At 52.8% G+C, this 25,874-nt stretch overlaps 1 protein-coding gene across 1 annotated transcript; it reads left to right on the top strand.

Moving 5' to 3' along the window:
- The first annotated feature begins 14,879 nt into the window (after window positions 1-14,879).
- SAXO4 (stabilizer of axonemal microtubules 4) lies at window positions 14,880-24,609 on the top strand. Its single transcript, XM_054438885.2, is given in 14 exon segments — window positions 14,880-14,955; window positions 15,497-15,633; window positions 16,032-16,149; window positions 16,376-16,529; window positions 18,386-18,514; window positions 19,037-19,100; window positions 19,490-19,602; window positions 20,035-20,094; window positions 20,215-20,301; window positions 20,639-20,752; window positions 20,836-20,930; window positions 23,811-23,975; window positions 24,541-24,554; window positions 24,557-24,609. Coding segments are annotated over 13 exon segments (1,275 nt in total). The 5' UTR covers window positions 14,880-14,955; window positions 15,497-15,524.
- Window positions 24,610-25,874: the final 1,265 nt, after the last annotated feature.

Genomic DNA, 25,874 nt, shown 5'->3' with positions numbered 1-25,874 from the left:
CAAAAATTCATGTTTAAAAATCAGTTCCTTACTGAGAAAAATGGAACTGATTGTGACTAGGCTGTAATAAAAGGATGCTCAGTTTGATGTCATTTATATCGAAAATGAAGATGAAATTCTTCATCAAAAGACAACTTTCTTTTTGAACTTTGATATTAACCAGGATCGAGAATGCCAAAGCGATATGCATGTGGGTGAAGAGAGCAAAAGATTTTAACTGCCTTCGCTGAGTATTTATCAGTTTGTCACATAAAACATGGTTGTCAAGGCCAGGCGTGGTGGCTCATGCCTATAATCCCAGCATTTTGGGAGGCTGAGGCGGGCAGATCACTTGAGGTCAGGAGTTTGAGACGAGCCTGGCCAACATGGTGAAACCTTGTCTCTACTAAAAATACAAAAATTAGCCGGGCGTGATGATGGGCACCTGTAATCCCAGCTACTCGGGAGGCTGAGTCAGGAGAATTACTGGAACCCGGGAGGCGGAGGTTGCAGTGAGCTGAGATGGCACCACTGCACTCCAGCCTGGGCGACACAGTGGGTGAGACCCCGTCTCAAAAAAAAAAAGGTCGTCAATATGCAGAGGTAACGCTTTGTTGCAGTGACGTGTGCGTAAGTTCAGGTCTCAGAAATCCACACCGGACATCCCTGCCATATCCATCGTCCATTGACAGTGCCTTGGGAGGTTCAGGGAACTGGGGTCACATGCTCTGTGTCCCAGTCAGTGTCAGGAAGACAGCCAAGAAAATGCCTCCTTTAGCCAATCAATATCTTCCTCAGTCTTATCCTGAGACTAATAATATGCGCTTATTGTGTGTGAAGCATGCTTCTAATTTATCTCATTTCTTTCTCATAATGAAGAGCAAAGCAGTCTTATCAGCCCCGCTTTAACTGAGAAACTGAGGTGCAGAAAAGTCATGCAACTTGCCCAACGTGGCTCAGCTGGTTAGTGGGGGAGTCGGGGCTTGGAGCCAGGCAGCCTGCTTGCAAGGCCAGCCTGCTTAACCCCTCTTCTGTATGGCCTTATCCTGAGAAAAGGGGTTTGGTGTGCTGGTTACTTGAATTTAAAGCTATAACTTAAAATTTTTAAAGTTTAAAACAAGATTTTTTTTTTTAAGAGAAAGAGTCTTACCCTGTCACCCAGGCTGGAGTCATGTGGTGCGATCATGGTTCACTGCAGCCTCTACCTAGGCTCAAACAATCCTCCTACCTCAGCCTCCTGAGCAGCTGGGACCAGCAGGTCCAGTTAATTATTTTATTTTTTGTAGAGATGGGGTCTCTCTTTATTGACTAGGCTGGTCTCCATCTCCTGGGCCCAAGTGATCCACCTGCCTCAGCCTCCCAAGTAGCAGGCACCACCACACCTGGCTGATTTTGCAGAGATGGGGGTCTCACTATGTTGCCTGATACAGTTTGGCTATGTCCCCACCCAAATCTCATCTTCAATTGTAGCTTTCATAACATAATTCCTACATGTCATGGGAGGGACCCAGTGGGAGGTAATTGAATCATGGGGCAGGTCTTTCCTGTGCTGTTCTCATGGTATTGAATAAGTCTAAGGATATCTGATCATTTTATGAAGGGGAATTCCCCAAGCTCTCTCGCCTGCCACCATGTAAGACGTGACTTTGCTCCTCATTTGCCTTTAGCCATGATTGTGAGGCCTCCCCAGCCATGTGGAACTGTGAGTCAGTTAAACCTCTTTCCTTTATAAATTACACAACCTTGGGTATGTCTTTATTAGCAGCATGAGACCAGACTAATACATTGCCCAAGCTAGTCTTGAACTCCTGGGCTCAAGTAATCCTCCCTCCTCAGCCTCCCAAAGTGCTGGAATTACAGATTTGAGCCACCACGTCCAGCCCAGAAATTTTCTCATGGTTCTGGAGGCTGGAAAGCCCAGGGTCAGTGTGTCAGCAGGGTTTGCTTCCTAGTGAAGGACCTCCTCCTGGCTCGCAGCCTTCTGGCTGTGTTCTCACATGGCAGGAAGAGAGGTCCAGCATCTCCTCCTCTGAGGACATCAGTTCTATTGGGTCAGGGCTCTGCCCTATGACCTCATTTAACTTTAATTGCCTCCTTAAAGGCCCCGTCTCCAATGATCGCATCAGAGGGGGGGCTAGGGCTTCAACATATGTATTTGTAGTGGGACACAGTTCAGTCCCTAACAAAAGGAAATGAGAGCTCTGGAGGGTGGCACATTGGCAGTTAAATGCTTTTCCTGGATGTGACACTCTTTCTTCACTACTGCTCACAACCGTTTGGCAAGAACTGGTCACATAGCCCCACAGGGAGCCCAGAAGTACAGTCCCATCCCATGACCCAGTGGTGGAGAGTCAGAAATAAGGTTGAGCGTCATTGATTTTCACCATCATAATAAATTTTGAATCTTTACTAAGTGCAGGGCCTGTCCTGTGTGCTTTCTTGAATCAGGGGGAAGGTTTTATACAAGAAAATGGCACATTCTGAAGTGGAGCTCAACAGGTAAGAATGAGACCATTCTAGCATTGAGCCCTGGCTCCTTGGCTGACATGCTGTGTGACCTTATACAAGCATCTTCACATCTCTGAGACTTTGTGTACACATCTATAAAATATGGACAATGTGGCTGGGCATGGTGGCTTACACAGTCCCAGCACTTTGGGAGGCCGAGGCGGGCGGATCACTTGAGGTCAGGAGTTCAAGACCAACCTGGCCAACATGGTGAAACCCTATCGCTACTAAAAATATAAAAATTAGCCAGAAATCGCTTGAACTCGGGAGGTGGAGGTTGCAGTGAGCTGAGATCGTGCCACTGCACTCCAGCCTGGGCAACAGAATGAGACTCCGTCTCAAAAAAAATAAAATATAGACAATGCTTTTGGCACACCGTATGGATAAAGCACATAGCACTGTGACCTGGCCATTGGAGAGGCAGCCATTGCATTGCAGCTAAGCTTGCAGGCTTTGGAGTCAGCCAGACCTGCATTTGAATCTTACTCATCTGCTATTTGTGTTGTGCCTTTATTTGACTGTGTGTGTGTGTATGTGTGTGTGTGTGTGTGTGTGTGAGAGAGAGAGAGAGAGACTGTTCTAAGCAAGCACATTACATGGAAATAACTGGAATTGACACTCAGGCACATTGGCCTCCAGTAAGCATGCTTGTACTGTTACCCTACACGGCCCTTAGGTTAGCACAGAGAGATTATTTATTTATTTAAAAAAATTTGTTTTGAAATGGGGTCTCACTCTGTCACCCAGGTTGGTGTGTAGTGCTACAGTCTCAGCTCACTGCAACCTCTACCTCCCAGGCTCAGGCAATCCTCCCACCTCAGCCTCCCAAGTAGCTGGGACCATAGGCACACACCACCACACCTGGCTAATTTTTTTTTTTTTTGGTAGAGATGGGCTTTCTCCATGTTGCCCCGGCTGGTCTTGAATTCCTGAGTTCAGGCAATCCACCTGCCTCAGCCTCCCAAAGTGCTGGGATTATAGGTGCAAGCCAGCAAGCGCAGCCCAGAGAGATTATGCGTAACTCTCTCTACTACTAGTTCCATGGGAGATAAGGACCATACATACATTACGTTCCATTCTGTTCCGTGTTTTAGCACAGTGCCTGGCACATAGTTGGTGCTCATTAAATGTTCATTGAATGACTAATTGACTGATGAAATAAATGAAGGTAGAGGCTCTTTATGAAGCTGCCTGTGCTGGATCCAAGACCATTGACATCTGTTGCAAATGGAAGTTGTTAATGAGACTCAACAAGTTAGTGGAAAATGTTTTGAGTGTTTTATGAGATTCTCTTTTTTTTTTTTTTTTTTGAGACAGGGTCTCACTCTGTTGCCCAGGCTGGAGTGCAGTGGCGAGATCTTGGTTCACTGTAGCCTCAACCTTCCAGGCTCAGGCGATTCTCCCACCTCAGCCTCCCAAGTAGCTGGAACCACAGACATGTGTCACCACGCCCAGCTAATTTTTTGTTTACCACATTGCCCAGGCTGGTCTCAAACATGGACTCAAGCAATCCACCCACTTCGGCCTTCTAAAGTGCTGGGATTACAGGTGTGAGCCACTGTGCCTGGTCTTTTTTTTTTTTTTTTTAATAATTAATTAATTTATTTATTTATTGAGACAAAGTCTCACTCTGTCGCCCAGGCTGGAGTGCAGTGGCACGATCTTGGCTCACTGCAACCTCTGCCCCCCGGGTTCAAGCGATTCTCCTGCCTTATCCTCCCGAGTAGCTGGGATTACAGGCACCTGCCACCGTGCCTGGCTAATTTTTGTATTTTTAGTAGAGACGGGGTTTCACCATGTTGGCCAGGATGGTCTTGAACTCCTGACCTCGTGATCCACCTGCCTTGGCCTCCCAAAGTGCTGGGATTACAGGCATGAGCCACTGTGCCTGGGCTTTTTTTTTTTTTTTTTAATTAACTTTTTTAAATTTTAAATTTGAGACAGGGTCTTGCTATGTTGGCCAGGGTGGTCTCAAACTCCTGGCCTCAAGCAATTCTCCCACCTCAGCCTCCCAAATTGCTGGGATTATAGGCCTGAGCCACTGCACCCAGCCACAAGATTCTCTTAAAACCACAAACTTACCATACTTTCTAGATGTTTCCTTTCCCTCCTATGCATGATATAGTTAGCCACTCTCTAATAGAAAGGTGTACTAGTCACGTTAGGCTAGACTATGATAATAAATAAACCTCCAAATCTCAGCGACTTAACAACGCAACGCTTATTTCTTATTTGTGCCAAGTCCAATGTGAACTGGGCAGCTGTTCAGGACAGGTTCTTTCTGTGGCAGCCCAGAGATCCACGCTCTGCCATCTCAACATGTGGTCTCCACGGTTGCTACTAAAGGGAATGAGAAAGTGCGGATAACTCACGTTCACTTGCAACCCGGAAGCAACACGTGACACTTCTCAGAGCCCTTGGGCCGGAGCTAGTCACATGTTCCTGTGGAACTGCAAGGAGCCTGGGAGGTGTGGTTCTCCCTGGTACCCAGGAAGGAGAAGAGAACCAGATCTGGCTGAGCCTGAAGTCTCTACCACAGTCTGTTCTGCTGGTCTCCATGTACCGCATTGGATTTGCTCTTCTTCCTACACACAACACACAACATGAAACCCCTTTCCAAGAGAGAAAACCCAGAGTGATGTGCAGCTCCTGCCTCCAGCCAGGATCTCATGGGCTGCCCTAGGGTCTCTTTATGAGGTCTAGAGGTGGCCCTTTTTGGTCCAGAGATGTAGGAATTTTAAAAAGTTACCTGTTGGGGGCCGGGCGCGGTGGCTCACGCCTATAATCCCAGCACTTTGGGAAGCCAAGGCGGGTAGATCACCTAAGGTCAGGAGTTCGAGACCAGCCTGGCCAACCCAGTGAAACCCTGTCTCTACTAAATATACAAAAAAAAATTAGCCGGGTGTGGTGGCACGTGCCTTTAATCCCAGCTACTCAGGAGGCTGAGGCAGCAGAATCGCTTGAACACAGGAAGCAGATGTTGCAGTGAGCCAAGACTGTGCCACTGCACTCCAGCCTGGGTGACAGAGTGAGACTCCATCTCAAAAAATAAATTTAAAAAGTTACCTGCTGGGCACAGTGGCTCACACCTGTAATCCCAGCCCTTTGGGAGGCCGAGGCAGGTGGATCACTTGAGGACAGGAGTTTGAGACCAGCCTGGCCAGCATGGAGAAACCCTGTCTCTACTAAAAAATACAAAATTTAGCCAGGTGTGGTGGCACATACCTGTAATCCCAGCTACTCTCGAGGCTGAGGCACAAGAATCATTTGAGCCTGGGAGGCGGAGGTTGCAGTGAGCTGAGATCATGCCACTGCACTCCAGTCTGGGTGACAGAGCGAGACTCTATCTCAAAAAAAAAAAAAAAAAAAGACAAGTTACCTGCTTCCCCCTCCCCACCCCCATGCCATACACAAAGGCCAAGTAGGGGCAGGGACAGGATAACCACAGTAAGGATACCCCGGGAAGTGGGAGCTGAGGCCTTCTGGGCAGACCTTGTGGAGGGGTAGGGAAGTTTCTGGAAGGAACTACCTTCATCACTGCTCTCAGGGCCGCTTGGCTCCCTCATTTAAGGCTCTTTTTCCCCTACCTTACTTTACTCGATCATATCTGAAGCAGGGATTGTGTGTTCCACCCTCCTTGAGGGTTGTGTGGATTCCTGCCCATGGAAGTTTTAAGTTTCAAATAGTCACAATCTTTTTAAAGACCAGGCTCATGGCCAGGGGCGGTGGCTCATGCCTGTAGTTCCAGCAACTTGGGAGGCTGAGGCGGGAGAATCTCTTGAGTCCAGGAGGTTGAGGTCACAGTGAGCTATGATTGTACCAGTGCACTCCAGCCTGGGTGACAGAGCAAGACCCTTTCTCTAAAAAAAAAACATGTTTTTTTGGGCATTACTGTTTTCTCAAAATTTCAGTAGGCCTCTCATCTGTCTGCTTCCAGTGAGTTTCATATGCCTGAATGTGACAGTTAATTTGTGTCTCAATTTGTCTAGGCGACTGGATACCTGGATATGTGATCGAGTATTCTTCTGGGTGTTTCTATGAGGATGTTTTTGGATGAAATTGACATTTAAATTGGTAGACTGAGTAAAGCAGTCTGTCCCCCCTAACGGGGGTGGGCCTCATGTAATCAGCTCAAGGTTTGAATACAACAAAAAGACTTACACTCTCCTGAGTGAAAGGGAATTCTTTCTGCCTGGCTGCCTTCAAACTGAGACACAGGCTTTTATCCTGCCTTCAGATTCGCCTGGGAACACTGGCTCTTCCTGAGTCTCAAGCCTGCTGGCCTTGAGACAAGAACTACATCAGCTCTCTCAGTTCTCAGGCCTTTGGACTTAACACTGGAACTAAGCCATCAGCTCTCTTGGGTCGTTAGCTTGCCAACCAACTCATCCTGAAGATCTTGGGACTTGCCAGCCTTCATAGTCACGTGGGCCAATTCCTTTTTTTTTTTTTTTTTTTTTTTTTGAGATGGGGTCTTGCTCTGTTTGCCCAGGCTGGAGTGCAATGGCACGATTATGGCTCACTGCAGCCTCAACCTCCAGGGCCCGAGTGATCCTCCCACCTCAGCCTCCCAAGTAGCTGGGACTACAGGCACACGCTACCATGCCCAGCTAATTAAAAAAATTTTTTTTTTGTAGAGACGGAGTCTCACTGTGTTGCTCAGGCTGGTCTTGAACTCCTGAGCTCAAGCAGCCCTCCACTTCAGCCTCCCAAAGTGCTGGGATTACAGGCATCACTGGCCCAGGTAGAGCCAATTCCGTATAATAAATCTGTCTCTCTTTGTCTCTTGTGTATGTGTGTGTGTGCACATTCTGTTTTGCTGGAGAATGCTGACTAATACAGAATCACATCCTAATTTATTTCCTAAGAAGTTCTCAAATCTTCATTTCTTTGCTTATGCCGCAGTAACAAACAAAACCCCGAACCTTAGAGGCTTAAAGCAGCAAGGTTCATCTCTCCATCACATCCCAGTTCGCTGCAGAAAAAGCAGCTCCAGGGCAGCTGACTCCATGCAGTGACTCAGAGATCCAGCCTGCTTCCATCTTTTGGTTCTTCCATCCCAAGTGTGATTTCTACCCACAGAGAATGGAAAACTCACACCCACCCCTAACTACTCAGACTGGGAGTGGCAGTGCTCAATTCCACCCACAGAACCAGCCACGTGGCCCTTATCTAACTGCAAGGAAGTCAGGAAAATGCAGTGATAATCATAAACATTTCTTGAGTGCTTTCTCTATGCCAGGCTGTGTGCTAAGCATGTAAATATTGTCTTTTCTGTATTCCAAGCCTAAGTCTCTTAAAGTTCTCCTGTGACCTAATCATACAGCCAAGGAAACAGGCTCAGAGAAGTTAAGGAAGTTGTCCAGGGGCACATACCTCCTAAAGGCAGGGCTGCAGAATTGAACCCAGATCTCTGTGCATTGGAAACCCACCCCCTTGACCCCTGTCCTTGTTCCTTGCTCATCTCTGCCAGGAATATCTTCATTCCATCTGAGGATTGGGAATGGCTTCTTATTTTCTGCCTCATCTCATTTCATCTTCCCCGCGAGTCATGAATTTTTAAACCTTGTGTGAGATCAACAAGTTCACCCAGAGGAGACAGTAAAAGAACAGAACAGGCAGGAACAGAACAGCCATCAGATACACAGGATAGAGTCTTCCAGGAAATGCCTACTGAGAGGAGAAATGAACCACAAGTGAGGCCAGGACTGTGGGAGGCTGGGAGGGAAAGCAATCCGGTCGTCAGGGGAATCATCTCCTTTTACGAAGGAGAGAGAGATGGGACTTAGCCATTAGACTTGGGCTATTTCAGTTCCTGGTAATGACACAGCTCAGTGAATAGAACCCCCAAAGCACTTTCGGAAGGGGGGCCCCAGTCCTGGGCAGTTCTCCTGCCTTAATCACTGCAAGTCACAGAGCAGAGAAACTGGAAATGGGCAAAATCGATAACAGGCCTGCCTGCGGGCCACTCCCTGGACCCAACCTGCGCCCCCACGGTCATTACGTCACCCATCACTCCTTGGTGCTCACACAGCTGAGCCCATGAAGCAGGGCAGCCCCCACCCCCAGGACTAGATGGAAAGGTGGTTGCACGAATCCAGGGCTCCATGCTCTTCCCCATCGTAGGGAAGACAGGGCCTCACAGACTTGGTGTCCTCCCAGTCAGCTCTTCTCTGCCATGATCCCCTTTATGCTGCGTCCCAGCTTCAAACTGCTCCCCCGAAAGGGTCAGTTGGAGCAGCTGAGCTTGGGGCATCTCACCTGCGTGAGCTTTGTTGGTGGGCTCAGAAGAATCTTGGTTGGGAGACGGTACTCTGCTGCGCAGAATGAGGGGTTCAGTGAGCTCTTGTGTCCTTTGTGGGCACCTTGGAGTCTGGCTTGGGAGAAACTCCCTGTGCAGGTCCAGCAGGCCTAGAGGCCAGGCTGAGTGTGGGTTGGCATGAGGCCAACTCCCCTCCATGCCCCGCTGTAATAAGGACCTTGGAAGGGGGTAGGCTGGGGTCCTGCTATTTCACAGATGGCAGGTGAGGGGCCCAGGGGGAGGGGACGTGGAGCCAGCCATCACTTCAGTATACGAAGACAGAGCTCCAAGTTCTCCAGGCCAAACAAAACATCTCAAACTAAAGCAAGCCAAACCTCTTATTCTGGCTTAATCCCCTCTTCACAGGCAACAAGATCAGAGGGAGGCAGTTAATTAAGAAGGGTCACATAGCACTATTTGTGCCAGAGCCAGATCAAACTCAAGCCTAGAAGAGGCTCAGAAAGGGGCAGGGATGTAACCTCAGATCACCTGAAGCCAAGAAACATTACTCTAGGCTTGTCCCAGCCTCCAGCATGGGAATTTCAAAAGTAGGAGTATAATTACCCTCTCCCTGCCACCCCCAGCCTCCTGGGCTGGGAGGGCTCAGTGCCTTTAGCTGCATCCCAGGGATCTGTTTCCCATTTCTCAATCATCTTAGCTGATTCGAACAATTTCAGACCTTTCTTCTGTGAATTTTTCACCCAGCAGTGCCCAGCACAAACTGAGGACCATGAGAGGGATGAACTCTTTAAAAGGATTTTTAGGCCTAGCATGGTGGTTCACACCTGTATTCCCAGCACTTTGGGAGGCCGAGGCAGGAGGATCCCTTGAAGCCAGGAGTTTGAGACCAGCCTGGGCAACAAAGCAAGATCCTGTCTCTATAAAAAAATTTTTTTAAATCTTTACTTTTTATTTTTTTTTCTTTATAGAGGTAATCAGGTTTAAAAAGAGGTTTAAAAAGAGATTTTAAAAGTCATCGGAGGTCAGATTTTGAAAATAGATCAGAGAACCTCTAGCTCAACCTTTGAGGCAATATCAAAGTGGTCACCAGCATGACCTTTGAAGCCAGGATGTCTGGGTTCAAATAATGGCTTTTCCCCTTACTAGCTGTGTGACCTGTGACAAGTTACGCAGCCTCTCTGTGTCTGAGTTTCTTCATCTATAAAATGGAGGAGCTGATGGCACCCACCAGGTAGGAATGCGGTGAAGTTGAATTGTGCTAATCATGAGAAGTGCTTAGAAACAGTCCCTGATACCTAATGAACCAGTGAAAAGTTTGCTCTTATTGTCATCCTGTCAAGCTGTTGCATGCCTCCTGGGATGGGGAACTCACTCCCCCCAGGGCAGCCTGTTCCCCTATTGGATTATTTTGTGTGTTAGGAGGCTTTTCTATCCATTAAGCTGAAGTAGGCCAACCTGTCTCTTCCCTACAAGAGCCCTGGCTTCCCTCTGAAGGCAGCCATAAAGACCCACATCAACCAAAGCAAAATGACACACACTTGGTGGTGTGTGGCTCATTCACTTGAGTTAATCCTCCTTTAGGGAACTGCAGCCCACACAGCCCAGCACAGAGTGCAGATGTGTGTCTCTGCTCAGGACTCAGCACTCAGCGGTGGTGTGCTCTGGCCTCGGAAGCCTGTTAGGGCCTACCCCACTGATCCCAGCCAAGGAACTCTATGGGCTAAGACCCAGCATGTCCTCTCACTGGATCCTCTCTGCTAACCTAGTGTATTTGTAGCCTCTGCCTTCCTATGGGAAGGAAACAGGGGAATCTTTTTTTTTTTTTTTTTTTTTCTGAGACGGAGTCTTGCCCTGTCGCCCAGGCTGGAGTGCAGTGGTGCAATCTCGGCTCACTGCAACCTCTAACTCGTGCATTCAAGGAGTTCTCCCTGCCTCAGCCTCCTGAGTAGCTGGGATTACAGGTGCCCACCACCATGCCTTGCTAATTTTTGTATTTTTAGTAGAGACGGGGTTTCGCCATGTTGGCCAGGCTGGTCTCGAACTCCTGACCTCAGATGATCTGCCTGCTTTGGCCTCCCAAAGTGCTGGGATTACAGGCGTGAGCCACTGTGCCCGGCCGGAAACAGGGGAATCTTACTGCCCAGGACTGGGCAGAGCTAGAAAGTAGGAGGCAGTTACCCATCTGGCCAGGGCAGCCCATCCCTTTGGAAAATCATCCCTTTGGAAAAGCCCAGTGCTAAGGTCCTGGCGCTTTCTGGAGAATTTGCCGGTGTGTTCCAGAGGGCGGGGCATAGATTCCAGGGTCAAAGCTGAGTTTGGATCCCAGCTCCACCCCTCCCTGTCTGCAAGGCCTCAGGCAGTTTCCTCACATGTAAAATGGGCATGATTATAGTAGTTCCCACATAGAGCCGGGAGTGAAAAGCAATGAGGTGATTCGTAGTTCAGCTCTGGCACAACGAAGTGCTGAATAAATGGGGACGGGTATGGGAAGGGAGTGGGATGAGGTGGGCCTACATTTTCCAGTATGGAAGGACTTTTAGTCTGTTTCTTCATTTTGTAGATAGAAGGACTGAGGTCCACAGGTGACAGGTCCAAAAGTTACGCTGCTGTTGGGTCACCTGGCACCTGGGCTCCTGCTCCTTGTGGGCTCCAGGGCTTGCCCTCCCGGAACACTCCTTGCCCAGACCCAACCCATCTGTTCTGGAGGGATGGGTGAGTGAGGCTTGGGGTGGGGCTGTGGCCGGGTCGACGGAGCTGCTCTGTCCCCAACTCCTAGGACCCCCCCGACCCCGGTCTTAGGGATTCATCTGCGGCATCTCCTGCAGTTCCGAGTTACGTCCGCTGGGTGTCGCCACACAGCAAAAAACCCACCGGCCGCCGGGAGGACGGGACCTAATGGGAGCTTTTATGGGACAGCTCCGCCAGACCCTGATCCCCGACCCTTGAACTCCGGCCCAGGTCCTTGGTCGGCTACAGCCTAGAGCCTCCCTAAGAGAAGCCCTAAGGGATGATTTCAAACCTTTCTACCACCCCTTCTTGCCCCCTCCACCTGCAAAAAGGAAAACCTGGCTACAGCCTACCTGGGGGCTGCTTCTCCCAGCTGAGCCCCTCCTCCCCACGCAGTGCTCCCAGCCACGCTGCACCAGTCAGGGCTCCCAGCCTGCTGGACACCTGTCTGCCTTTGTGTTTGTCGGGCCTTCCACGTAGAGGGCCCTTCCTTATCTCTGCCTGGTGCAGGCCTGTTACCTCTTGTGCGTAGGGTATTTCAAATCCACCAGCGACCCTGCTAGGTAGACACAGTTATCCCTGCCTGCAGGTACAGAAACAGGCTCAAAGAGAGGAAGCCCCGAGTCACACACAGCAGAAGCAGGTTTTGAACTCGGACTCCCACAGTGAGCTTTCTTTTGCTACATCTGAGATCCTTCCTAAACCGTGGGCTCTCTGAGGCCAGGGCCATGTGGATTTCCTGTTTATAACCCTTGAGCCCAACCCTTTGCCTAGCAGGCAGTGAGTACTCAAAAGGCACCTCTTTCCCTAACTTTTAAATGGCACCTACCGTGTGCCAGGTACTGGGCTAAATGTTTCATGCGCACCACAACTCTGCAGGTAGTTACCATTATTATACGCATTCTCCAGAAGGGGAAACTGAGGCACAAGAAACATGCAGTGTCTTACGGTTATCTAGTGGCAGAGACAGGACCCACACCATCTGGCTTCAGAGTCTCAGCTCTTGCTCGTAGCCACTTATCCAGGCACACTTAGAGGAGGGCCCCTCTCTCCCTTCACCCTGTGAGCACCTCACCTATGGTGGTCTCACCCTTTGTGCTTCATGTGTGGAACTCCCATGAGCCTCTGTAGTAGAATGGGAGCACCTTGCTGGAGGGCAGGGCTGTGTGCACTCACTCCTGTGTCTTTGCGCCTTGTGATCCCTGAACAGAATCGTTAGTCCGGAGGGTGGGTGCCAAATGTGCTTCAGCTTGCCTTCCCATTGGGGGCTGGGTGAGGACACAAGTGAGCCTCCACTCTGGCAGGCCAGGTCACTACAGGATGAATGTGGCAAGGGCATCTCCTGGGTGAGGAAAGGAGATGCCTCCTTTCCCTTTATTCAGCCTTCATTCATACCTCACTCTTCCCTGAGAGCAGGGGTGCTCTGGAGCCAGCTCTACCGGCTCAGGAGAGCTGAAGGCGAAACTTCCAGGAAATTGGCAAGCTGGTTTTTAACTCTGCCATTGTTAAAAATTAAATTACTGGCCGAGCTCGGTGGCTGACGCCTGTAATCCCAGCACTTTGGGAGGCTGAGGCAGGCAGATCACTTGAGCTCAGGAGGTCGAGACCAACCTGGCCAACATAGTGAAACCCCATCTCTACTAAAAATACAAAAATTAGCCGGGCTTGGTGGCGTGCGCCTGTAATCCCAGCTACTTAGGAGGCTGAGGCAAGAGAATTGCTTGAACCGGGAGATGGAGGCTGCAGTGAGCTGAGATTGCGCCACTGCACTCCAGCCTGGGAGACAGAGCAAGAATCCATCTCAAATAAATAAATAAATAAATAAATAAATAAATAAACCTGCAATTTAATGAATTATATTAAAAACAAAAAAATACATACCTAAAACTCATCACCCCTTAATTATGTGAATACATTTTTCTATTATTTGTGCTGTCGAGGTTACTTACGCCCATTATGTCTGCATGATGGAACTACTCCCGTACAGTGGTGAGCGACCTTCCCATGTCCCAGTTCAAAGACATTGTAGTGGTGGTTTGAAAGCAGCCCTGATGGGACTACTGACATCACAGAAATTGGCAAATGCTGCAAGGTAGGGCTATCCCACCCCACCCAGAGATCTAACTGTTACAACATTTACAAGCCTGAAAGCCAATTTGAGGCAAAAAGGCTGTCATGGAAGAGGCTTGTCACTGTGCAGTTTGCACACTCAGATTTGAGTCCAGGCTCCGTCTCCACCCACTGTGGGGCCTGGGCTATTTCCCCTTGAGCCTCGCCTTTCCTATCTGCAAAATAAGACTAAAAGTACAGCAGCTTTTACAAATTGAGCATTTGCTGAGTGTGGTGGCTTGCCCCCGCAATCCCAGCAACTCAGGAGGCTGAGGCAGCAGGATCACTTGAGGCCAGGAGTTCAAGACCAGCCTGAGCAACATAGCAAGATGCTGTCTCTACAACAAATAAATACATAAATAAGCAAGTCAGGCATGGGGGAGCACACCTGTAGTTCCGGCTACTTGAGAGTCTGAGGCAAGAGGATTGCTTGAGCTTAGGAGTTGGAGGCTGGACTGAGCTATGATGGTGCCTCTGCACTGCAACCCAGATGACAGCGTAAGATCCTGTCTCTCTTAAAAAAAAAAAAAATGAGCATTTACTACCTGCCCGGTGCTGAATGCATGCTCTTGCTAAATCTGCCAGCAGCCCTGTGAGGTGGGTGCAGTCACATCCCTTGTGAAGATGGGGATAGGGGGGCGTGAAGAGGATAAGTACCTCATCAAAGGTGACAGATCAGATTTGAACCACACTCTTAACTGCTGCGGTTTATTGGCCCTACAATAATAGTGCCCAGTTCACAGGGTGGTTTGGGGGATTACACGACGTAATGTGTGTTAAAGGGCTTAGTACAGATTTGGTTCCAGAGGAACATAGTAAACATTGATTTACCGAGAGGCAGAAGAGCGGGATCCACATCCACCCACGTTTGAATCTCAACTTGGCTATTTTCTGATTGTGAGATCTCTGGAGTCAAGTCACTTTGCTTATCTAAGCCTCATGTTCCCCCAGTGAAAATGGGGATAATCATAGCTACTGAAGAGCTGTTCAGAGGACGGAGATAGAGGATGTAAAGTATCTGCCGAGAAGTGGGTACTTTATGGGAGTGAGTGTCCGGGATTATCTTTTATTTTATGTCATGCAGACAGCAACTCTTCCCAGCCCTGTGGAGGAGGCCGGAGGTTGGAGCCGGAGCCCTGGAAGCAGGGCCTTGCTCAGGCAGCTCCTGACCCTCCCCTCCTGGCCAGGTCAGCCCCTCAGTGGGCCCTGGCCCTAGAAGGGCTCAGAAGCATGGGGACGCTGTTGCTAGGCACCAGTTGCTAGGCTACACATTGTTTCTCCTGCTTGGCCTCCTCCAGGAGGGCTGGCTTCGCTGCAGAGCTCTGCTTCCTGCAGCCTCTCCCCAACCTCAGAGCCGCTGCAGAGGAAAGGTGAGGGTGGGGCCGCTGTGGTTGGGCCTCAGGGAGAGTGGAGCCAATTCCCAGGGGAGGCAGGCAAGGCCATGGGAGATGAGGGAGAGAGAGGAGCCGGGGGCTGGGAGTGAGCGTCTCGGCCTGACTTCTTGGGTGGGGGCCAAGAATTCCCCAGGTAGCGGGTTGCCGGCTCATTCATTCTGAGAGGTGGGTATGTAAGTTTCAGGTCGGAGGCCGAGGAGTCAAATACCTAGGTCTGAATCCCAGCGCTACCACCTATTATGAGCAAATCCTTTATCACTTGGAACCTCACTGTCCCAGCAGTAAATGGGGACAGGAAGAGTTAATAAGAAGGTGTGAGAAAGTGAGAGGTGACATGAGGACTCTTGGGATAAGTGTGGATGACCGGTTTCGTCCTCAGTTTAGGGACATGAGAGCTGGGGCAGAGAGACAGAGGCCTGGGAGAAGGTGCCAGCTGCGTGGCGGGGGCAGATCTTCACCCCTATGGGCTTCCGAGCCGGGCTTGGGACCCACGAGGCTCCCCGTGCTTCCTTTCTAGGCCCCTCGGGGCCCTGGCCCACAGCATCATGATGGGGAAACTCCCCCTGGGGGTCGTCTCCCCTTATGTGAAGATGAGTTCGGGGGGCTACACGGACCCCCTGAAATTCTACGCCACCAGCTACTGCACAGCCTACGGTGAGGGCGCCTTTGCGCAGGAGCCTCCGCCAGGACCTGGGCAGGAAGGGAGGGGCTCTTTCTGAGGGAGGAGCCGCCCCTCTGGCTGTCACACTGCAGAGCAACCCCGTCACACTGAATCCATTTGTCCCCTGAGCCCTGCCCGGCTGCTTCCTTCTCTGGTTCTGTCCCTGCAATTCTGTCCTGTGATTCTGCCACACTGACCTTGTCCCCAGCCCACCCACTCCATTTCCTGCCATCAGAGTCCTGAAAGGGCAGGCTTGCAAAGCTCCTGCCGGTGGCTCTGAGCTCTCCCCTGTCACTGTGACCCCTGTGCCCCTCGGAGGACGCTGGCCCTGCCTGGGACGCCCTGCCTGGTTTTGACCTTGGGGTCTGTCTCCCCGTTACCCCTCTGGCAGGTCGGGAGGATTTCAAGCCCCGTGTGGGCAGTCACGTAGGCACCGGCTACAAATCAAATTTCCAGCCCGTGGTCTCGTGTCAAGCCAGTCTGGAAGCCTTAGACAACCCGGCCAGGGGGTATGGTCTGTATGGCCCCTTTCCAGCCCCTGCCCTGCTCATCAGACTAACTCCAGGCTCCGTGGATGGGGACCCTGAGCTTTGCCTGGCCTAGGCTGGGGGTCCTGGGTGACTCAGGGCACGGCGGACCTCTGAGCCATCTGTGGGAGGGTGCAGGGAGGAGGGAGGCTCCTTAGCAGAGGACAGAGGCAGGCGGCCTGGGGCTCTAGCTCCTCCTCACCCTCAGGGAACAAGCCCGGGACCATTTCCAGTCCGTGGCCAGCCAGAGTTACCGCCCCCTGGAGGTGCCTGACGGCAAGCATCCCCTGCCCTGGAGCATGCACCAGACCAGCTCAGGCTACGGGCGGGAGAAGCCCAGTGCGGGTCCCCCCACCAAGGAGGTCAGTGCTGGGCCAGGGCCAGGAGAGGGAAGCCTCAGGGTGGAGTGGGGCTAGGGCTGAACTGCCAACAGTTGGTCAAGGCAGAGGTGACAGGGCATGGAGCAGCCACATTATAGGGATGGGGTCCACTCATCTTTCTCCCCTTTGTCCTCATCCTTGTCCCCACCATCCCCACCACCTCCATTCCCTGCCCCAGCCCCACCATTACCTCTGCCTCCATTTCCATCCCCATCCCTGTCCCCATTCCCATGAGCCTCACACTCCCGTCCACACCTGCAAGCCCCATCACTGTCCCCCCACCATCGACATCCTCACCCCATTTTTTCATTTCTTTCTTTTTTTTTTTTTGAGATGGAGTCGCACTCTGTTGCCCAGGCTGGAGTGCAGTGGCACGATCTCGGCTCACTGCAACCTCCACCTCCTGGGTTCAAGCGATTCTCCTGCCTCAGCCTCCCCAGTAGCTGGGATTACAGGCATATGCCACCACACCCGGCTAATTTTTTGTATTTTTAGTAGAGACAGGGTTTCGCCGTGTTAGCCAGGATAGTCTCGATCTCCTGACCTCGTGATCTGCCCGCCTCAGCCTCCCAAAGTGCTGGGATTACAGGCGTGAGCCACCGCGCCCAGCCCCATCTTTTTCATTTCTATCCTCATTATTACTACCCTTCTCATCATCAGCACCACCACCAGAATGGACACTCATTCATTCATCCAGCGAAAATGTTCTGAATATCTCCTTCATATATGAAGATGATAAGAGCTGTGGAGTGCGGGGTGGGGCGGGGGATAGGAAATACAACGGGGAGAAGCAGGGAGGAAGAGAAGTGAAGGAGTTGCAGGCCAGGCACCATGGCTCACACCTGTAATCCCAGCACTTTGGGAAGCTGAAGCGGGCAGATCACTTGAGGTCAGGAGTTTAAGACCAGTCTGGCCAACACGGTGAAACCCCATCTCTACTAAAAATACAAAAATTAGCTGGGCATGGTGGCACGCACCTATAATCCCAGCTACTTGGAAGGCTGAGGCAGGAGAATCGCTTGAACTCGGGAGGTGGAGGTTTCAGTGAGGCTGAGATTGTCTGGGCAATAGAATGAGACTTGGACAAAAACAAAACAAAACAAAAAAACAGGCGTGGTGGCTCACACCTGTAATCCCAGCACTTTGAGAGGCTGAGTCAGGTGGATCACTTGAGGCCAACTGCTTTTGGGTCAGCCTGGCCATCATGGTGAAACCCCATCTCTACAAAAAAAAATACAAAAAAAATAGCCAGGTGTGGTGGCTTGCATCTGTAGTCCCAGCTACTCAGGAGGCTGAGGCACAAGAATTGATTGAACCCGGGAGGTGGAGACTGCAGGAAGCTGAGATCATGGTACTGCACTCCAGCCTGGGCAACAGAGTGAGACTCTGTCTCAAAAAATATAAGTAATAAATAAATAAGAAGTGAAAGAGTTGCAACTGCAAATCGGGAGGGTCGGGAAAGAGCTTGCTATGGAGACACTGGACAAAAACTTGAGGGAGGCCAGCTCCTCCAGATGCAGCTATCTGAGGGAGGAGTGGTCCAGGCAGTGCCAACAGCAAGTGCAAAGGCCTCGAGGTGGGAACAGAAAGGAGACAAGCAGCTAGAGCAGGGTGAGGCACTCAGGTCCTTGCAGGCCACCAGGAGGACGTGGAATTCCCTGTGAGTGTGATGGGAAGGCTGTAGAGCTCTAAGCAGAGGGGGGACGTGCAGGTTTCATCGTAAAGGGACCCCCTCTGACTGCTCTGCAGATACTGCGCTATGTAAAGGTCAAGGGCAGAAGCAGAGTCAGGGAGTGACTGCCGCCCCCTCACCGGTAATTGGCCCTTCTTCCTCCCAGGTCCGGAAGGTCCATTTCGACACCCAGGAGCACGGGCCTCAGGCCATCACGGGGCTGGAGCCCAGGGAAGTGCCCCTGCTCCACCAGCAGCAGGGCCAGGACCCGCTGGAGCGGGAGAACTTCCGATATGTGAGTGGCAGCCTGGCTAAGGGCTTCGGGGTGGGGCAGAGGGGCCACACCCACCTCCTCCTCCCACCTCAAGACAAGTATTGCACTGACTCACCCAAGAAGCCAGCTCAGGGTGGGCTCAGGGTGCCAACAAAGACGGGAGAGCAAAGGATTTGATATTGGCTATTTCCAAAATAGCATCAATGTGGCTTCTCGCGATTTAACGCTCCTCCTCTTCCCCTAGCCTTCCTCCTCACGCTCACGGCCCCTCCTGGTCTCGGTCCCTCTGGGCCCCCCACTCATTAACAGGAGTCTGGTGTGGGGTGTGACGTGGTATTCATAGTCACAGGGGAACTGTGCTCTTGTGCTGAAATTCCTGGCACTGCGATGCCCCACCCCAGAGAGACTTGTGTCCAGGGTGCTGTGCTGGCCCACGCAGGCTTCCTCAGAGCACAGATAACCGAGACACCACTCCAGCGCCGCCACACGCCTTCGGGGCCCTGGTGGGCCAGTGCCCCCATTCCTCCAACCTCTCTGTTCCAGGGCCCACGCTTCATGACTTCGGAGTACAGTTCCAAATATCTCAGGGACCCTCTAGACCAGCCAGGTAGGCCCTGTCTGAACTCACAGCTCCCTTCCAATCCACCTCCCTACTTCCTACCCCAGGGGCCCTGGAGCTGGCCTAGGACTGAGAAGGCACCAGTGGAAGAAAGAAGGATGCACACCTGGCTGGAGGGAAGCGCCTCTCCCGGGCTGACCTCAGTACCTTGGGCCTCTCAGGAGGGTGGCTTGGCCGGTGCATGCCCTTCCTGCTGTTCCCTCTCCTGTCCTCCGGCCTGGACTCTGGAATCCTCACCCTGCCACCCACGATCCTCATGGCGCAGGTCTCCAGGATCTTGGGATCCACTCCCTCCATACCTGCCGGGACACTGAGCCTCTGGAGGACACATGGGTGGGCCAGGTGGCCTGGCAGCACACAGGGCATTTCTTTTGCAGATTTCTTGCAGAAGAAATCGATCGGCGCCAAGGAGGGGAGCGGCTTCACCAAACAGTCCCACCAGAGCCCCATTGTCTTCCAACCGCCCTCACAGGCCCTCCCTGGGGACCCTGTAAGTCGGCTGGGCTCCTGCTAGAACTTTAGGGGGCTTGAAGCCCTCCAGTCTCAGGGTTTCTAGCTTTCCTAAAGAATGTGAGCTGCAGAGCCCTTTGTTCAAACACAAGATGAAAGAGCTTAGGTGAAAACCACTGCTTTGGTCCAAGTCCCCCATTTTATAGATGAGAAGACTGAGGTCCAAAGAGATGAAAAGGTGTAGCCAAGTTCATTCAGAGTTCAGACAAGATCCCTGGCCTGCTGGTCCCATTCAGAGTCATGCCTTCCCCTATCTTCTTGCCAAACACTTCCCTTTTCTCAATGATACCCATTTGAGCTGAGTCCTCCTCTGTGCTCAGCACAGCAGTGGCCTGGAGGCAGAGTGGGTGGGAGCCACCAGGGGCCCAGCCTACCTCTTCAGGGCTGACATCCTCTGTGGTCCTCTTTCCAGGCCCTCCTCCCAGGCCAGAGTGTCACCAAGTCAGACTTCCTCCCCAAGACTCACCTACATGTAAGCTGAGCTAGGGGGAGGCTGGGGACCGCCTGGCGGGGAGCAGTTAGAACATGGCTCTGGAAGGTGGTGGGGGAGGCAGCCACACCCTGGTGCCAGTGGCTGCTTTGCTCCCTCCAGGGAGATGAGTTCCTACCTGTGTTGGCCAGAGGCTCCAGGCGGGAAACAGCCTTCAGCCGAGGGAATGAAAGGATTCTGAACCCCAGAGTGAGTGGCCTTGGCGTCTTGCTTAGAGAAGGGAGAAGACAGGGAGGTTTCTGGGAAGAGGTGGCATATGGGTCAGGCGTTGAAGAATGAAAAGAATTAGGATATTTGGGGATGTGGAAATAGGGCCCCAGGTGGAGGGTGAAGAGAGCCTGGGCCTTCCTGGGGGCTGGAAGATGAGGGGTGTGGTCTGAAACAGAATTGGCCGGAAGGGGAAGGGAGGGTCGCTGGGGCTGCAGACAGGTCACAGCTGTGTGTGCCTCTGCCTGCTCCCCTCTCCATCCCTGCTGCCTCAGCCTGGCCACCTCAGCCTCCCTTCTGGTGGTTCTGTGCCCTGCAGGTGCCCCCTCTCTGCCCAGAACCCAGCAGCGTGAGCCACCAGCAGTTTCAGCCACTTCATCGGATGCAACAGACAAACGTTGCCCTGCTTGGCCGGGAGACTGTGGGGAAAAAGGTGAGACCTGCTACACCCAGCCTCCACCCCCAAATCCCCACCCTTCTAACCTGACAATTCCCCTGTCTACCGCTCTTGTGCAGGAGCCCACAGGGTTCAGCCTTAACAACCCCATGTATGTCCGGAGCCCCTGTGATCCTGACAGGGATCAGCGATACCTGACCACCTACAACCAAGGGTGAGGTCCGCTTCCTGGTCCAAAGCTGAAACCCATTTGAGAAACAGACTGAGACTGGGATAAGTAATGAGCTCACAGCCTCGCGGAGAAGATCAATGCTGAGTGAATGTGGGTTCCCCAGAAGCAGACCCTAAGCCAAGGATTGGAGTGCAAGCACGTTATTAGGCAGTTATTAGGCATGTGGGAGTGGAGAAGAGGGATGAGGGAGGGAAGGCAGCAATAATGAGCATGTTACTAGGCCAGCTATCCCACTGGGAAAACTCTAGAAAACAGTGTAAAACACACAACTCAGAACTACCCCAGTCAAAGGTGAGAGAGCTGGGGTATTTATACCCCCACATCCATCGGTTATTGGTTAAAGGCTATCCCCAGGGCAACATTAAATCCCAGGTGCCTCCTTGCTCAGGCAAAGCAGCTTCTAGCATCCCAAGGGTAGCTTTCCCACAGAGATGCAGGGCATTGGTGGCCAGGCTGGTGGGCATGGAAAGAACAGGGGAGTGCAAGGGGGTCTGGAGCAGCAGCATCTGCTAAGACATTCCATCCAGCCAGTGGTTGGTGGGCTTGATGCTCCCTCAGAAGGTAAATTCTGTGCTGTGCATTCCCTGGGTAAGGAATGACTGTCCTGGGCATCAGGGAGGGCTTCCAGGAGGAGGTGGCCCCAGAGCCATGGGGAGGCCTCCTGGGGCCAGGGCTGGGTGGGGAAAGCATTATAGGAGTGGTATAAAGGAAGTGTAATTCTTCTTCTTCTTTTTTTTTTTTTTTTTTTTTTTGAGATAGAGTTTCACTCTGTCGCCCAGGCTGGAGTGCAATGGCATGATCTCAGCTCACCGCAACCTTCGCCTCATGGGTTCAAGTGATCTTCCTGTCTCGCCCTCCTAAATAGCTGGGATTACAGGCATGTGCCACCATGCCCAGCTAATTTTTGTATTTTTAGTAAAGATGGGGTTTCGCCATGTTGGCCAGGCTGGTCTTGAACTCCTGACCTCAAGTGATCCGCCTGCCTCGGCCTCCCAAAGTGCTGGGATAACAGGCGTGAGCCACGAGCCACTACGCCCTGCCAAGAAGTATAATTCCTTTTTCTTTTTTTTTTGAGATGGAGTCTTGCTCTGTCGCCCAGGCTGGAGTGCAATGGCATGATCTCAGCTCACCGCAACCTTCGCCTCATGGGTTCAAGTGATCTTCCTGTCTCGCCCTCCTAAATAGCTGGGATTACAGGCATGTGCCACCATGCCCAGCTAATTTTTGTATTTTTAGTAAAGATGGGGTTTCGCCATGTTGGCCAGGCTGGTCTTGAACTCCTGACCTCAAGTGATCCGCCTGCCTCGGCCTCCCAAAGTGCTGGGATAACAGGCGTGAGCCACGAGCCACTACGCCCTGCCAAGAAGTATAATTCCTTTTTCTTTTTTTTTTGAGATGGAGTCTTGCTCTGTCGCCCAGGCTGGAGTGCAGTGGCATGATCTCGGCTCACTGCAAACTCCGCCTCCCGGGTTCACGCCATTCTCCTGCCTCAGCCTCCCGAGTAGCTGGGACTACAGGCACCTGCCACCACGCCCAGCTACATTTTTGTATTTTTAGTAGAGACGGGGTTTCACTGTGTTAGCCAGGATGGTCTTGATCTCCTGACCTCGTGATCTGCCTGCCTGCAGGAAGTATAATTCTTAGGACAAACTCCTCTGAGCCAGGAAGCGCAAGCTTTCCTCACAACATCAGTCACCTGTGTCCACCCTGCTTCCTCTCCAACTCCTGGTCCTTCAAGGTGTCCCTGCCACCTCTCTGTCTCCTCCTCCTGCCCCACCCCCTGCTCTGGGATACCTCCCAGAATCCATTCATGGAATAGACTTTAACTGAGCCCTGACTGGGTGCCAGGCCCTGCTCCAGGCCCTGGGAATGTGTGTGCAGCTCCTGCCCTACGGAGCTCAGACCTCTGCACAGGAGGAGACATGTATATGGCTGCAGCCAGTTAGCGAGAGCTGTTAGGCAATGGGCAAAGAGAAAGGGATCGGGAGGGCTGCAGTGCGCACGGGTCGGATTTGAAATCGGTGGCCTTGAGCAGGTGACATTTGAACTGAGACTGAAAAGAGGGGAGGGCGGTGGCTTGGAGGAGCAACAGAGAGTCTGAGGGAAGGGCCGTTTGTTGTCCTCTGGCCTAAACCCTGAGGCTCAGAGGGGAGGAGCAGAGCTTCCGCCCCGCACAGCAGATTCACAGCACAGTGGCCGCTCCTGTTCCCACGGAGGTGGGGGGAGGGCCAGAGGCTCAGTCTGGGTGTGAGGGGCAACGATGTTCTGACCCCTTCTTAGGCAAACACCTCCTCCTGTGGCTCTGGCAGCGACCAGCTCCAGCCCTGTCTGCTGGGTCCTTCCAGCCTGTCGTGTCCTGTCGTGTCCTGAGCTCCTGCTGGCTGTCAGGCACACTTGCTGGTGCTTCCTGGTGCGCGCAGAGCCCCGGGGTTGTCATCGCTGATTTCTGCATTGATCTGTCTGCACCCCCTCTTCATAAGTTCAAGGGTGGGACTCCCCTTCTTACTTGTCTTTGCACCCTCCGGACCTGGCTGTGTTCAGTGAAATGGAAGGAAATGGAAATGAAATGGAAGGATGGGATGGGGTCCCCACCCCAAGGTACCGGCAGGCCAGGGACAGGGGCATCACTGAAACTGTCCTTTTACACTCCAAAGAGTGTTTCAGTGTCAGGTGGAGGGGAGGGCAGGCTTTTTGAGTAAGAGTTCCCCCAGTGGACATGGGCTTAGGGAGAGCCAGATGAGGAGGACAGCATGAGCAAAGGTGGGGAGGCTGGGCGATCTGAGGGCCGACGGAGAAGGGCAGAAGGGGCTGCAGAGGTGGGCGGAGTCCAGCTTCCAGCCAAGGACCCCTCCTCTCCTCCAGGTACTTCGAGAACATCCCCAAGGGTCTAGACCGGGAAGGCTGGACTCGAGGTGGCATCCAGCCCCAGATGCCGGGAGGCTACACCCTCAGCCAGCCGGTCAGCTGCATGGAGGCCACCCCCAACCCCACGGAGAGCCTGCGGCACCTGCACCCCCACGTGGGAAGGTGGCACCCCACCCCCGGCTCTGTTCTTTCTCCCTACCCCTCATCCAGGCCCTGCGCCAGGCCTTTCCCTTCCTCTCCTCTCTTGCTCTGTCAGTCCAGTTCATTCCTATGAGAGGCCCATCTCCTCTGGCTGGCTCTGGTGTCCTCCTGCCAGCACAGGCTCCTCCCCTCCTCTCCCTCCAGTGACCCCTCCCTCAGACGGCTCCTCCTCCCTCTCCTGCCCCTGAACTCCAGGCTGGGTGGACTGGAGGGGGAGGATCTGAGCGAGGGGCTCTGGGGTGGTTCGGATCCAGAGGGGGATGGGGGGATGGATCCAGAGATGAATGGACTGTGGTTCGGCCTCACTCAGCTCCTTTCTGCTCAATTCAATTCCTCAGAAATTACATTTATATCAACAATGGCCCAGAGTTGGCAGGCAAAGAATGTTTGTGGCTTGGCTGCCCTGGCTGAACCCTGGCTGAATCCTGGCTGTGCTCTCTCAAGGAGGGTCAGGCAGAAGACAAGAAGACAAGGTCCATGCCCTGCCTGCCAACGCCCCCAACACTCTCCTCTTGCCTCCCTGCAGAACCCTGACCTCAGCCGACCCTTCTACCAGACCGCGCCTCACAGCAGCCGCTGCGTGGCACACAGCTGAGCCCTGAGCCCTTGGTAAGGGGCTGGGGACCCCCACACTCAGCTACTCCGGGTGTGTGGGCAACCGTTGTGGGCCAGCCCTGCCTTCCAAGCCCTGGGTTAAGCAAGTCCTGCCTGGGGACCCCCCTTCCGAGTGGGGGGTGACAGATCAGGGGGCCTCTCAGAACCTCTTCTGTGCCAGGCAAGCACACAGAACCACCCCGGAGCCCCTCGCTCAGGCCTCGCCTCTGCTTCTCCTCCACAGGTTTGTCAACCCTAGGGGACAGGAGCCAGGCTACTGTCTGTACCCCCACTCCATCCCCCAGGGGAACACCCCCGCCCAGCTACTTTCCTAATGAAATAAAGAGCATTGAAGCAGAGAAGTGTGACATCACTATCAGGGTGGCTGGAAAAAGGAGGGGTGAGCTGGGGCGGTGGGTGCACGGGTGGAGGAGCTAGGGCCAGATTTGGAGTTGGAAGGGCTCGGCTGGAACCTTTGAGGAACCATGACACCATGGATAGGCACTTCATTCTCCAGACTCAGTTTCTTGTCCTGTAAAGGGGTCCTCTAAGGCCTGTGCTGTTTGGGAAAGTACTTGGTCAAGTGTGGGTGGAAGAACCCCAGGGGAGGGGCAGGTGGGCCGGAGAAGGAGAGGGAAGCAGACGCAGGGCAAGGGGACAGAGGAGAGTTTTGGATGCATGGCCACCTGGACACCAACACGGGGGCGGGGGGGGTTGATCACAAAGGCTGGTGCCAGTCTCCGTCCCAGCCAAGGTGACCAGAGCAGTTCACCTGTTTGTGAGAAAGAGAACAAGCTGCCCCTTAGGCGGATGCCCCAGGTGGGCGCAGGCCCTGATGAGCCAACATCCTGCGTGGGAAGAGAAGGGCATCTCTTCCTCCAGATGTTGCAGCCTGACACAGGCCCCCAGCCTGCAAGACAGCATCTGGGCCAGCTCTCAGCACCTTTTGTCACCTCAGCCAGGTGCATTTGTGCAGTGCACAACACTACAACTCTATGCTGTGGTGTGGCCCTGCTAGCACCAGCTCCTTATAAATGAGAAGTGTGGACCCAGGAGGGTGCGTGAGCTGCTCGGGGTCACACGGCAGAAAGGCAGGAGCACCGCTGGGTTGGGGATGTCCCCTGTGCCTTGCAGCCCTGTCTGGGCATGCAGAGGGGGTGTCCTCCGACCCCTTGCCTCCACTTGTGTTCCTTAGTGGGGGTCTGTGGAGCAGTGCTGCTGGCCCCAGAGCCTGGCTGTACCCAGCACAGTCTTGAGCAGCAGGCC

This window comes from Pongo pygmaeus, chromosome 9 (genome assembly GCF_028885625.2).
Source record: "Pongo pygmaeus isolate AG05252 chromosome 9, NHGRI_mPonPyg2-v2.0_pri, whole genome shotgun sequence".
NCBI lineage: Eukaryota > Metazoa > Chordata > Mammalia > Primates > Hominidae > Pongo > Pongo pygmaeus.
This window is presented reverse-complemented; position numbering and strand designations above follow the sequence as displayed.